General features: G+C 44.7%; 1 protein-coding gene across 1 annotated transcript in view; it reads left to right on the forward strand.

Moving 5' to 3' along the window:
* The first annotated feature begins 11,820 nt into the window (after positions 1-11,820).
* Positions 11,821-14,772, forward strand: part of SYT17 (synaptotagmin 17) — a 38,445-nt gene continuing 35,493 nt past the window's right edge. Inside the window, exon 1 of the mRNA XM_014306783.2 lies at positions 11,821-11,827. Within this exon, the coding sequence (XP_014162258.1) occupies positions 11,821-11,827 (7 nt within the window). The remainder of the gene's footprint in view (positions 11,828-14,772) is intronic.

Consider the following 14,772-nt stretch of genomic DNA (forward strand, 5'->3'; position numbering starts at 1 on the left):
AAACAAATAGCACTTTATTTTCACAAAGGCCTTATTTTTAGGATAATTGGCTGCACTAAATATTGCTAGTGAGGAGGCATTAGTGTTTTGTTAAAGGAATGGTGGTTGAATTATCCCAAGGAAAACCTTTTAAAGAAATACCCCGAGATTAATTTGTTTGTGGGTTCTAGTTGAGTTTTATTATTTGTTTCTGTATTCAAGTATTATTTCCTCTGAATATGCTTTACCTAAAGGACCAACAACAAAATAAGAAATTCTTTATTATATTTTGGAGCAAACCTTAAACCAGACCAAATCTCAGTGCCATAAGTTGACTGTGGCACCCTCCTGCTCCCTGGTAGGAGTTTGGTGGGATTTTTGGATAACTGCCTAACCAGTTGTCTTGATTGTGTCAGTGTTTGAACCAAATAACCTTGATGGGATTTTCTAGTGCTGTACTATAGCAAGTTGTTATGTAGAAGAAAGTAGAATATTTCAGGGTACTTCAGAATTATTTAGCACTGATTCGTGGTACAGTAGCAGTCCTGGGCTACAGATTCTGATGCCCTCTGAGTATAAATATCAGGCAGATAATTGCCACTTTTTGTCTGGTTATGTCCCAGTTGCTGGAATAACCTGGTGAGTTGTGATGCAGCCAGGTTTGCAAGTGTCCTTAGCTACTACTGCAGGTGTGCCAGGGTGTAAGAAAATTCAGAAGTTCAAATCCTTGGTTTTTTTGGTCACGTGCCTAAGCATTTGGTGTATTAAGTCCCAAAATGTGTTGCTAAATTGCTGGTGCTCAGGAAGCTAAGCATGTGCCTTATTACCTGCAGTGCTGTGTCCTGAGAGAGCACTCTGAATTGTGAAGGACCAAGTGTAACTTCTGGGAGGCTTTAGGATAGCCTGAAGTAACTAACCTGCTCTTCCTCTCCCTGATGGATTGGTGTGCCTTACTCACGGTTCTGTGCATCAGAACATGAAGCAAACATTGTCAGAATCTATGAAGCTTTATACAAATCTATTTTTCTAAACAGAAATACTCCCTAGGCAGATGTTTGCCTACTTCTGTCTATAACTGCTCTTGCAGTCATATTTTCAGGTAATTATGGCATAGGTCACACCCACAAGCTGGGTTATTTTTGTATTCGAAGCCCTGTGCTTCTTTCTACAAATACAAATAGTGTATTTATAGGTAGTATTGATCAAATGTTCTTTGCACATGGTATTTAAGACTAAGTCAGCTACATTCTGGGTTGTTGGTTTTGGTTTTTTTTTGTAGCAGACCATGATATGTACTATTTTTGCAGACTTGTGTTTCTTGGTATTTAAAATAAGATATACTTCTGCAATCAAAGCCATTGAATCTTTTGCCCAAAGAAGAACTAGATGGCCAGCCCAGGGTCTTATGGCTGCCTGAACTCTTGACATGAAAATCCTTGAGCTGTTAATTCTGGCATCATGATCACTTCAGTCAGCTGTCTGTCTGTTTATATCACTGCATCCCTGTCTCTGAAAAGGGATCTTTTCTCTGGACAGGGGTGTGCATTTGTTTAGTATGGCCACAATACATGGAAATATGTAATGGACTTGGTAAGGACTTCCTCACTAAAATGTGGTAAGGTCAGGAGAAGAGAGTTGCATTGACAAGAAAGATGGTGGAGAATGTAAATAGTTTAGAAAATGAAAGTTGGTCTGAGGGGTGAGTGACAGTGATGGTAAACTCTCAGTGAAGATGCACTGCAAACAAGCCAAAGGACATGGGGTAAAATTGGAGAACTATTGAAAGCAAGTGGATTTGGAGTGTAGGGTAAAGAGATTTAAGTGGGTTTTGTTTTGACAATATTTCCAAAGCAGTTGAGTCCATCAGGGTAAAAAGTGAGGCACACCCTCAGTTCATTAGCTATGCAAGTAGATCTTCAGTGTGAGTTTTTGCTCAGAAGGCATGCTTTGAGTTCATGATGGAGAAAATGCATGGGTCTGCTTTCACCTTAAGCTTGGGTGAGCCTTCTTGAAGTGAGGGGGCATCCTGCCATGAAGCAGTGTGTGTGCACTTGGTGGCTCAGGTGTACAACTGAGATATTAAATGTATTCCCCTTATCTGCTCTAAAGCATGCATTCATGAATAGGATTGATGAAAGGAGCTGACAGAAGTTGGGTTTCTGTTATAGCATTCGTCTTATTCCACAGAAACATGACAGCGCTGGTGCCTGCTGTGTGCTGGAGCTGTTTCAGGGCCTTATCTCCAGGGAGGTGTACAGAGAGCTTGACCCATATGAGTAATCCTGTGGCCCTTTTGCCTTCTTCCTCCTCTCCCAACCCATGGATAGACAGCGAGGTTATGTTTACCTGTTTGCTAAGGCTGTAGCTGTTAAAATGTACCATGGATTCAGTAGGGTTGCCTGTGTGTGTAAACAGAAACGCAAGCACAGAAAAAAGAGCGTGTTATTTAGCCCTAAATAGGGCTCTTGGTTCTCTTACCTGCAACCTAATTTCGCAAAGATTGTGCAAATGAAGTTGTTTTTATTGAATGTTGCTTGGGAAGAGGAGTCACACCTGCAAGAGAATAAGTTAACTTACAGTACCAAAATTCATACAAGTAATTTCATTTTGTGTTGAAAAATGCTCTCTGTTTCTCAAAGGCATTATATTTTATCTGACCAAATATCTTGCAAACATTCCTCTTTTGATTTCGAATCTCTGTGGAGTAATGTAAATTTTAAGTATCTTTTTGTAATGGACATTCCTGGTACAACTATTTTTTGCTGGTTAATCATAAGACCAAAGAAGAAACTGAAGTGTTCAGCTGCTATTGTTTTGGTTTTTTAAGTGTTTATAGGCTCAAAGTGTCAGCCCATTTTAATGAAACGTTTATAAATTCATTTCCTATTTAATTCCAAAGTACATTTGCACTTTTATTGTTTCCATAAAAAGTTGGTGGTTTTGTTTGAATATTTCACTGTCATAATAAACAACTGTGTTAAAGCATCTGTGCCTTAAGATTTAAATTCCTTGTTGTCTTTTTTTCACTAACTACCTGCAGCCACAGAACTGTAATTGGCAGGTTTATGTGCTCTTTAGGAGGAGACCACTGAAGTGGCCAAATGATGGGAAAGCAGGAAGTCCACGCCTTGGGAGTTGTGCAGAGGGATGTGGAGGAGAGCCAGAAGGGAGAGTGGAGCACGGCTGGCACCGTCTGTGGTGGTGCTGACTTCTGAAATGGAGCACCTTGGGGTTTGTGGTTGGCTTGCTCAGAGTTGTTGTTGTTTCCTTGGCTCCAGTGTTTGGTTGCTGCAGATCTGCTCTTTCTGGTGCTTCATTTCACAGTATCTGTGTGATCCTTCAGTGTGGCATGTCCAGACACATCTCCATGCCAAACCGTGTAGGTCAGGCTTTTATTAAATGTGGGAAAAATCCTACTGAAGGCAGCAGGAGCTTTGTGGATGGGCCAGGAAATTACCTTTATTAGTCTTTGTAAGATGCAAGAACTATACTCATGGCTTTTTTTCCCTATTAATGAAATAACAGCAAGACCCTGAGCTTTTAAATCATTGAATCAAAGCCAGGCTGGAAGTGGCTTTCTGCAGATCTTTGTGTGCCTGCCTTTGCCTTGCAGGAGCTGCTTCTGTGAGAGGGGCAGCAGTTGCTGGCACAGGGTGGCAAACGGGCTTCTTGCTGGCAAAGTCTGGAAAAATGTCAACATGTAGTGTCAACACAGCCACCCAAGTTGGCATGGTGAAAATGTATTTAGAGCTTCACCTCTAATAACATTATCTCTTATTAATGGCTTCCTTAAAAGCAATAGCCCTCCTCTGGTCTCCATTCAGTCCTTGCTCTGAAGTTACTCTCTGTTTGAAGCCCGAGTTCCTATTCAACAGGAAAGAAACACAGTACTTTCCTTTTGTGATAAATCTGTTAACAAAAAATTAACTGGCCTAAGGACTTGCATGCATGGTGTTTAAAGAAAAGCCTGTTTGCATCCAGCACATTGGATAAATTGTTTAAAATCTTTCCATCCTTGTGCAAATACCTCCTTGTAATGCAGCCAAGGTCAGCAGTGAATTGCTGATTAAATACTGCTAATGCAAGTTAAAGCTGTCTGGAAGGGAAGGGAGTCTTATTTGTGCATCCCATTTTCATACGGCTCCAAAAGATTTCAGACACGAGAAATTTCCAGGCTGGTTTATTTCTTGTGTCACCTCTTTGAGTGTATGCCCAGTGAGTCTTCCTGAGGTAAGTGACATAATTTCAGTAGCTGGCAAGAAGAGCAGCCAGTCCCACTTTTCTTGGGCTGACAGCACTGAGAAGTTGGTGGTTGAGAGAGGAATAAGAACTGGCACCCCTTAAAACACCAGGATTCTCCTTCAGTGCTTGCTGATGCTTTGGAGCACGGTGCTCTGCTTGCTGGAGAGGCTGGAGTAGCTCCTGCCCTGAAATAAGCAGGATATGGAGGGCTGACCATGGAGAGATCTGTCTGGGTTTCTCAAACAAAACAGGTGGCTAATTAAGAGACTACCTCTGCTCTTGTGCACGTACCTTCAGTGTCCTATTTTAAATAAGTAACCAAGAATTAGCGTATTTTCCAGTGCTTTGTAAGAGATCAGCAGCAGACCTCTACAGGTAATGTGTGTTCTGTGTCTGTAAACAGCCTGTGGATTGGAGTAACGACTTATATGCAAAACGCTTGAAGGTTGTTAGCAACGTGTGCATCAAATGTCACCGTGTACCAGGCTCTGTGTTAAGCTTTGGTTTTTTCCTTTTAAAGGATAGCAATGGTGATTCAGAGACTTGGAAGAATTCGGTGTGTTCCAATGACAAGCTACTGTTCTTGACACCTCTAGGAGTTCCTTCCCCCTCTCCCACCCCACCCAAAAAAACCCCAAACCAAACCAAAAAAACCAAACCAAACCAAACCCAAAAAAAAAAACCCCAAAACCCCCCCCAAAAAACCACTGAAACACAAGCCCCCCCCCCAAAAAAAAAAAAAGAAAAAAACCTAAAAACCAACCAGCCAAACAAGCAAAAAAACCCCACAAAAAAAAAAAAAACCAAAACAACCAACCAACCAACCAAACAAAAACCCAAAAAAAAAACCCACCCCACCAAACCCCTGAAAAAAATGGGACCAGAGCTGCATAGAGACTACTCATCTCTCTGGGCTGAATGTGACAAGGGTTTGTTAGTGATTTCTTGATACTTGTGATTGTCTATTGGCTTTTATCCCTGCCACAGGGTCTCCATGATAATCTGTGGTGGGGGATAGAGAAAAAGGGGATGCAAGGAAACGAGCAGACAGGCTTGATGGAGACAGTGCTGTGAAGATTACCAGCTATCAAATTAAAGAGGAAAAGTTACCAAAAATCACCAAAAATTTACGATGGATTCCTAGGGAATAAAGTGAAAGAGTTGCTTTGAGAAGTCTCACTGTACTGACTGAAAACAAATAGCTGTAGAAACAGGAAGAACAGCAGCAAATAGCCCACTTCTCCCTGACAATTTCAGTCCACTCCTTTTAGTTTCAAGTAGGGGAGAAGAGAAACTTGGAGCTGAATTCACTGGCAAATCCATGTGTGTTTCCCACTGCTTCAGGGGAGGGCAACAGAGAATGCAGCTCTTGGCTCTCTCTTTCAGGGTTTAATCCTGTGCAAAATTAAAATGCTGAAATACAAAACTCCCATCGAGGGAGGGAGTGTTTGGGTGCAGTTTGCCAGTCTGTCTCCTGTGCTCCACCAGATGACAATCAGGGATCACTGGTTTTGAAGGAAAGTCAAAATTCAGTTCGATTTACACAAGCTGGAAGCTGCTCTTGAGTTTCCCAGCTCCTCCTGCCATGGCACAGGGAGCTGCTCCTCTGCCTGTGCGAGGGAAATGCCGGAGCAGCGCTGCAGAGGAAATGAGTCATTCCTCTATTTCTGTTGCAAAAGACTGCTCTGTGCTGTGCAATGCATTTAGGAATATATTCCTACTGCTTCTTGGAAGTTCTCCTAGGACCACGTTGAGGCATAAAAGCATCAGCAAATGAACAGGCACATTACAGACTTTTCCTTCGTTTAAATTGGCTGTGCAGGCTTGGCTTCTACAGGAGGGATTTTCAGGAACCCTGAATTTTTGTGCAATTCTCACCTCTGGGCCTGTTTGCTGCCCAAGAAGTGACTGTATGGGGGTATGAGTGTGTTTTCTGAGCATCTCTTTTTGTCATGTCCCGTGTGAAGCTTGTTGAAGTGTGTCTCAAAAAAGAGAAACTTGCTAGTCATAGGGATTGTGAATCATGGGCACTTCTCCAAAAAATATTTCTGCACAGAGCCTGTGTGTTTTCCCCAGGAGCTACTTGAGCTCAGCAGTCATTCAGGCCCTACCAAAAATAATGACATCTCCTGAATAGTAAAAGAAAAGGGGGAGTGGGGAGGAGAACAGCAGCAATAGACTCTTAGAAAGCACCAGGCCCATTTCTTGCCTTTTATTTCAGTGTGGTGTTTTGCAGAGCAATGTGAACAGACACTGTTGGCACAGGGTGGATGGGGCAGTGCTCGAGAAGCATCAGGCCTCTCTGTGTCCTCACTGCTGCACTGAGAGATGGATGATTAAGCAAAGTGAACTGGCACTCACTTGTAGCTTCTGCTGTGGGGACTCTGAAGATCTTGGTAAGAATTTGGCAAATAGTCCATTTTCAAATCTCTCAGGAGTCTGACTTGTTCAGGAATGAAGGAAGTCTTGGCTGAAGCTTTCTGTGTGCCTAAGGATGAGTTTTGTCTGCCAGTCTGTTTCTCTCCTGTCTCTTTGAGAGCTGCCTGCCTTGAAACGCAGATGTGCTGCGTTTGCGTGTGCTCTTCACAATGTGCTGCACTTGGCTGGGGGCACAAGTTCCAGCAGAGCAGCAGCAATGCAACTTTTCTGTGGCATTAACCCCTTGCATTTTACAGGTGCTTCTTAAAATGTTCCCACTTCCAGTTACTGACATGACTTTCAGACATGGTGACTGCGTGAGGGAGGGACAGAGGGAGACTGGTAGCAAAACACACTGACTTCTGTGGTTTGCTCCTTGAAAATGCTACTAGTGCTCCAGGAAACCATATAAATCTTGTGTGCAGAGCTTGTGTGCACAGCAGCGTTTTAAATTTGCCTCTTGAAATCATTTTCATTACCCAAAGGGTGTATAGGGGCACATAACGAGCTTTTAACACTCAATTCCTCAAGGAAGAATTGTTATGGCCTTCCAAAACGATCCCTGTGTTAAGTGGCAATTAAGAACTAATTATAATGAGATGCTGTTGGATGAGATTAGTATCTGACTTAGAATGGCAACAGAGACATCAGTAGATAAGCTGGAGGGAAGAGGGCGGCAGGAGGGGGTAAGGAGGGAAGCAGCAGGTGCCGTGCAAGGAGGGACAGGAGCTCACCCTGGGGAACATGGTCACTGCCTGGCTGGTCATCAGAAGATCAGCCCTCAAAGACAGTGTTTCTGAGAGAGAACCACGGGATTTGCATGAACTTTTTCAGCCAAAGCTGTCAGGGCTTGTAACTCCTGTGGAAGATGTGGTGTGAGCCCTGCTTCCTGCCTCTGAAATGCCAGCTGGTGAAAGTGCTGTTCACCTGTCTCTGGCAGCTGGAGGGACTGAGAAAAAGGGTCATTTCAGTGGTGAGATTTATCTCTTTGGCTGATAAAGACCTTCATAATGAGACTTTCACTTCAAAGGGCTCTGGCAGTGCAGCAGTTTGAGTATCTGTTTGCCTGACTGCCACTAGAGCGGCTGCATGTGAAGTGCACAGGTATTTTATTTGTATAAAACTGCTCACTCTCAGAGGTCAGCAAACACAGCTACCCCAGAAACTTTCAAGTCACAGAGCAGAAAGTTAATTTTGAGTGAATAAGTTGTTTCTCTGATTGAACACAGGACCCTGCACACACCAGAGGATGCTGTCCTGACTGCTCTGGCACATCTTTGTTCCTCGAGAGCACCTAGGGCTTGTTTTCTGCAGATCTCCCTGGTCCAGGCTCACAGAGGGAGCAGGCCCTTGCAGAGAGGGGAGCAGATGGATGCCTCCTTTCTCTGTCCTGCTCAGTATTTTCATAACCTTTCAATGGCATCCCTGTGGAATGGGGACAGGATGGCAGTCACGTGCTGGCCACAGCCACTCCGGCTCTCCAGTGGGGGAGGAAGCTGGGATGAGATCAGATTTACTTTTGTCCCTTTTCTGCTTGGAAATTTATTTGTGTTGCTAACGAGGTCCCCAGTCCAATGCTGTGAGAGGGATGCTGCAGGGAGGAGGAGGAGTAAGCTTCCTCCCTTGGGAGAGGGCAAAGCAGTCCTTGACTCGTTTAAACTGCTTTGCTGGGGCAGTGGGAAGAGTCTGTCACCCGCCATGGCAGGGGACACAGGCTGGGCTGTTGGCACAGTGGGATGAGGTGCAGGATGGGGCTGGACCCACACCAGGACATGGCTCAGGAGCAGGGACATCTTCCCTGACAGCATTGCTGCATCAACTGCAAGTCACTGGGCACATTCTGGGGCAGGAACATAACACACTGCTGCCTGTGTAATGTAAGGAGCACCCCCAAGATCAGAAGTGCTCCCATCTGATCTGTTAGAGCAGGGTTTTCAGTCAGACACTGAGGGGAACTCCCAGCAGCAAGGAAGAATGTTATCACCAGGATTTTAGCAGATTTTGCATAGGAGCCTGGCTCAGTCTGCAATGAAAACACGTTTGCCTTCCAAGCTTGGCTCTGAATGGCAGAGCACGGTGTGTGCTGCTGTGTGGGTAGTGATTTTGGTTTCCATTGATGTCCAAATAAGAGATTCCTTGGGAGAAGGAAATTTTAATTTGGAATGGACTCAGTTCCTCTATATTGATTGCATTAACTGATTTGCAGCCTCCCTCCTCAGCAGAGCTGTGTCCCACTGAACATGCTGCAGGGTAAATGCATAGGATGGAGAAGAGGGAAAGAATTCAACAACAGAAACAGACAGGTGAAACCAGGTCCTTTCAAGGCAGAAATATTCAGGAATTCCATTTATTTCTCAGCTACAGCACTGCAGTGCTTTAGAATGCAAATTGCCCCTTTAGCCCACCGAGTTTAGCTCTACTGCACAATACAGTATTTTGCACATCTGTGTAATGAGATGTGCAGAATGGGAAAACCAGATGTAATGGTCTCTGCTGCTGTGAGGAGACGACTGGAAATAGAACCTTTTGTCATAAAAACAGTCATGCCCTTCTGAACCTGTTGAATTCTGAGGCTGTCCTGGGCATATTTTTGCAAATCATGAGTTGGTATTTGCAGCTGAATGATCCTGAACATGGTTTTGTAGCTGTTCCTGTGCAGCTCAGAAGTGGGCTTTGCTGCTGTTGATATCGGTTTTTTCAAAAAAATTTAAGCAATCTCTATTTTTCTGGTTTTAATTTGTTTCATAATTTAAAAGCTTTTCTCTTATGAGCTATATTTAAATGGTTTCGGGTGACTTTTCCTGTATTTCACAGCTGCATGGCCCGGGGCTCAGTTATAAAGCCTTGCTGATTCAGTTGAAGAAACATGCTTGACCACATCTGTTTCTGTGTTAATTTACATCTTTAAGCCAGTGCTGGAAAGGAAAAACCTGTAAATTCTAATTCCTTCCCTGTCCACTCTCTAGGTTTGATGTAGTTTTTAATGGTCCTATGAATATGAATTGTGATTTGCCAAATTAGTGTGAATTAAATGGGAAGAGTCATAGCACAGTTATTCAAACCACTTCCAGGGGATGAGACTCTTCTTCTAAAATAAGTCATCCATGAGTCTGTAACACAACCAAAGCTCTCAGCATTTATTTTACAACTGTCCCTGAGCCTCAGAGAGATGTCTGTCTCCTCAGAGACAGACTTTGCCTTATTCTATAAAATCCCACACTCTGGCCTTTTAAAGAAGATATTATCTTATTTTTGAAGGTGGGCACTTGAAAATATCTTGAACAACTTTATCTGTGAAGTTGTGTCACCTTGAACTCTAGGTTCTGTCCCATTTGCTGAGCCCTTCACCAGGGTCACACTCAATCCCCCAGGGCTTGGGAAGCCACACCTGCAGCCCCCACCCAGCTCCTCTTGGTGGAAGTGATTCTCATTCCACTGAGTTTGTCTTCCTGAGAAACAGGGACACTGCTTGGCTTCACACCGATGCTCCTTGTTTCTCAGTCATTAAATTGAAAAAAATATGAAGTAGAAATTTACTTCCAAAATAGAGCTGTCTTCCTTAGGAATTTGCTTCAGTGGGGACTGTGAGATATTCTCTCTGTAATGATTTATATTACAAAAATAGCTCTGCCCTATGTCTGCAAACAGTTAGAAATGTGAGCCTGGAAAAGCAATCTAGCAGCTAACTCCTCAGCCCTACAGCTTAAATAAACCAGTCATAAACAAAATTAATTACAAAAGCAACTGAAGAACTAAACTTCCCTATAAATACAACGTTCTCTCCTCGGAAGTCTGAAAATACTCTAGGCTTTTTAGCCTGACCCAAAGCCTGCTGTATCCAAGATTTTCTGGCCTCAAAGCAGAGAGTGAGTTCCAGAGCAGCAGAGTCCCAGTGGCTCCGTGCCTCCTCCCTGCTGAGGCTGTGCAGGGGGACCCTGCGAGCAGCGAGTCACAGGTCACAGAGCTCCCATCTCCATTGCAAAACGAGGTCCTTGAAAGGACACGACCTCCAATTCCTATTTATACATCTGACCTAGCAGTCCCCGTGCCCCTTCCACGCGTCCTGCTGATGCCACTGGCTCACACCAGTGACCCTGTGTGAAGCCACCCAGGGCTCTGCTGAGCCACAGCAGCGCTGGAATGGAGCATGAGCTCACTGGGCAGTGACAGCTCCTCCAGGGACAGCTTTCCTTTGAGCAGCAACTTGGATCGGAGTGCTCGGTGCAATCGCACGCGGTGCTTGCTTCCTCGGAGCCCGCATGCCCTTTGGCTGTGGGGTTTTATCTCTGTTTACTATTGAAAAAGCTTTAGCAGATTATGCTGTGTCATTCAGTTCCCTGCCAGAGTGTATGTCAGGAAACTAGAAAGTGTGTGAGTGCAAAAAAAAGAAAAAAGTAGCTGTAATTTTCTGTGGCACAGGCAAGGTCATTACAAATTATATGAGGCAATGAGGATGTGAGGATCTTAGATCGAATTTAACTGCTTTATCTGAAGACTTAAGAAAAGAGGAAAATGTGCTTTTTACTGATATTACCAATTAGGGAGCTGCCAGGTGGCCATTTAATAACCCAGATGTGCTCCAGGATGCAGCATCAGCAGAGGCTGTGTGTGCAGTGAAGCAGGGGAGAGCTTCCCAGGACACAGCACCAGGCAGCTCCTCCTGGCTATGGGTGTGACTGGGGTCTGGGAGATGTGACAAGAGAGGGAGCCCAGGGTGGGAAATGCAATCCATAAAGGGATGAGAGCTTAGGAAAATTGCAGAGAAGAAGGAAAACACAATGAAAGAAGGAAATGCAACGAAATCCACAGAGCAGTTGGCCCCTGGCAATGGTGCCCTGACTCCACATCACGCAGACACACAGGTGTCCCTGGTGCTGCTGAGCTGATTTAGAGGCAGCTGAGACCAAAAGCTGGGTGAGTCATGGAAATGGGTTGTAGCACCTTCCCCTTTTGTCACTAGCTGGAATCTGTGTCTGTCACACTGATGTCAGCCCAGTTCCTGCTGGAAACTGCATCATCACTGGCACAAGATCAGCTGCTGTGACTCTCTCATGCCTCAAGGGACCAGAGCCTGAGACAGAGGCACTGGAGCCCAGGCTTCTTGCTGATCCCTGAAGTACAGCAAGAATGATGTAGGAGAGGGGGGGACCCTTCCACTACACACTGAGCTGTCTGGGCACGATGCCCAGTGAGAGTTTGGGAGAAAGGATTGAAGGGAGCAGCACGTGAGCCTGGGAGGCAGCCAGCAGGGTTGAGCCTGCAGCTTTGCCATCAGCAGGAGGCACAGAGCTCAGCTCAGCTCACTTCAGGCACTCCCTGCCCCTGCCACGGAGTCAGTCATAGAGCTAGAATAAATACAGGTCCCTGTGGCAAAGCCAAAGCTAATCCTTGCTGCTGAAAGACTGTAGGAAACAGTCCTGCTCCTGGTTGCCCAGAACTTCTTGAACAAAACCTCCTGGACTTGCCCCTTCAGAGAACAAACCCAAGGCAGAAAAAAGCCTCAAAATCACACAAGGAAAGAAACTGCATTGCCATGAAGCCTGTAAAGAGACAAATGTTGCTAGAGATGGTTCTGAAGAGTTAATTGCAGGTACCTTTATTGGAGGGATGCTGCTGAAAGGAAATGAAGTCAATTCTGTAATGACAAGAGAAGCTGGACCTTTATCAGCTGCCACCAGCAGTGGGAAGCACCAGCTACAGTGGCTTGCCATTTATAAAAACATCTGGAGATAAGAAGCTTATTTTTTGGCAGAGTGGTAGCTGGCTATTCCAGCAGGCTCGAGTGGTGGTAATAAGGATTTGGTAAAAGAACAGGAGAGGAAGACACCTCATCTTAACCTAGCATAGCCTCTGTTCTTCTTGCTTGCCCCTTGCAGCAGAAAGCACTGTGAACTGCTTTGGTAGGATTCAAATAGAAATGCTCTGAAACAGCCATCAGATTGCCTTCCTTTGCTTTCTTTACTTTTTCAGAGTGATGCTCTTTTCTCTTAACTTTCAGGCACAAAGAGGCTGAAAGTATTTGGGTAGGTTTGGGCATGGCATGGCATTTTGAACACCAACATCCCTGGTTTGGTTTGTCTGGGAAGCTGCTGGGCTGATTTGCTGTGCTGGAGGTAGATTTTGCTGCTTGCTGGGCTGGTTGTAACGACTCGAGTGCGTGCTTTGGATGGAGCTGATGTTATTCCCAGTGTGTATTAGTAAGAATAGAAATCTGCCATAAAATCATGTTCTGCAAAAGCAGTATTCATTTCCTAGTTTTCTGCTTAAAAAATCCTGCATTTGCAAGCCTGGCCATCTGCATCACAGCCATTACATGTGGGAAGTATGGAATGTGTCTTATCACACACAGAGCGTGCACAGTAAAGGACATCCAAAGGTTATGTTGTCATCACGTCAAATGGATCTGTTTATTCTGAGTGCTGGAGGAGCAGAGCTTAATCAGAGCATCAGCCATATGCAGATTTGAAATTAGATTTTACAATAACCACCTGTCTACTGTTTTGAATCCTTGTCATATTCCTTGGGTTAGAGCTGTGCTTGCTTAGTGAATGTGTTTGCTGGGAGAAAATCATCTAAAAGCCTTCATGCCATGATGTAAAAAGCACTTAAATGCATGTATATGTATGAGTGTGCAAGGGGAGCACATGTATCTCATGGCTTTGTGCTACAAGCTGCTGCCAAAGCACGAGAAGGGGGAAAGAGGGCATTCCTCTCATGTAAAAATCAATAGTATTGGTGACTCCCCATATAAACTTCTTTTGCTCTTCTTTTTTGGCTCCTAATTTTTATATGTGTCAGCCAAAAAAGTCACTGTGAAGTGATGCAGCATTTGATCTTTCTCTTCTGTAAGTTTTTAAAGGAATAAGTACAAACACTCACATAATGTTTGTGTAGTGCCTGCCACAGTTTTGTGACTCACAGCATTCTGCCTTTAAGGAGTCAAAAAAAAAATCTGTCTGAAAGCTTAAGCCTCTCTCCTCATTATGCTGCAACATAAAAAATAAAAAGAAAATCTGTGCATTTGGTTATTGCAAGCTGCATCAAGGCAGTCGTGAAAAGAGCAACAATAGTCAAGTAAAGGTTGACATTTTAAACATTGGCACTTGGAAAGAAGTGGAATTAAAAAGAATTGCAGAGCAAAAATTGACAAATAACTTGTACCACCACTTAATCATATGTTCAAAACTGCCTGAAACAAGCAAGCACTACAGGCTTTTTTCTTACTTATCTCCACTGTGATAATTATTCGTCTAAAGCAGTAGCTGCTCTCCCTGGGGAGAACAGAGAGTTCATTTTTTTAAAAATTCAGAGTATTGGCCCTTTCCACGGAAGTCAATGGCAGTTTTTCATTGAATTCAACGAGAACTTAAAAGGGCCATTAAATGAGATCAGTAATGCAAGAGCTTTCCAAAGACATCCTGGCCCAGATGCTCCCTCCTTACCACAGGGAGCAGCAGCCACAGTGCTCTTAGGCTGGCCAATGTCTGAAGCTGTAGTGTCCCTTTCTCCAGAGAAGGAGCTGTTTTCACCACTCACCACAGTGCACTGAAATGTGGTGACTCAGAGCTGTTTGGAGTCAGGGAGGTGCCCTGGCTGCCCAGCTGGGCTGAGGTGGAAGCTGCTGCCTCTCTGCCTCTGTCCAGGGTTTCGTGTGAATCAATGTACCAGGAAGGTGCCAGAAGTGTAGCCTGAGCTTCCTCCAAAGCCGAGGGCTTTGCTTACACCAGGATGCTGGGAAGCCCCCAAGGTGGTGATCAAGAGCGTGGCCAAAAAGCTCCACTTTTCCTGTGCTTTCCCTTTCGAGAGTTTGACCTCAGGAATGTTTTGCTACTTGAGTTCTCCAGGTCCAACAACCCCCGTGGTGGGATTTGCCCATTGCTGGACCACGTTCCCACCCACCCTGCCTCTGGCTGGACCCAACAGATCAGGCAGGGACAGGATGCTCACTGTGCTCTGTGGGTTACAAGCTCGCTCCAGCTCCTCGTCTCAGCTGGGGAAGGTGTGACTTTGTACGTTTTGACTTTGCTCATTCGAGCTCACAAAACCACCGCATCTGTCTTGAAACTCAGGTGCGCCTTCTCATCCAGCGAACTCTTCGCGGCAAAGCGCTGCTGTGAAATCGCTTTATCAGCC

Source organism: Geospiza fortis, unplaced genomic scaffold, assembly GCF_000277835.1.
Source record: "Geospiza fortis unplaced genomic scaffold, GeoFor_1.0 scaffold237, whole genome shotgun sequence".
NCBI classification, from domain to species: domain Eukaryota; kingdom Metazoa; phylum Chordata; class Aves; order Passeriformes; family Thraupidae; genus Geospiza; species Geospiza fortis.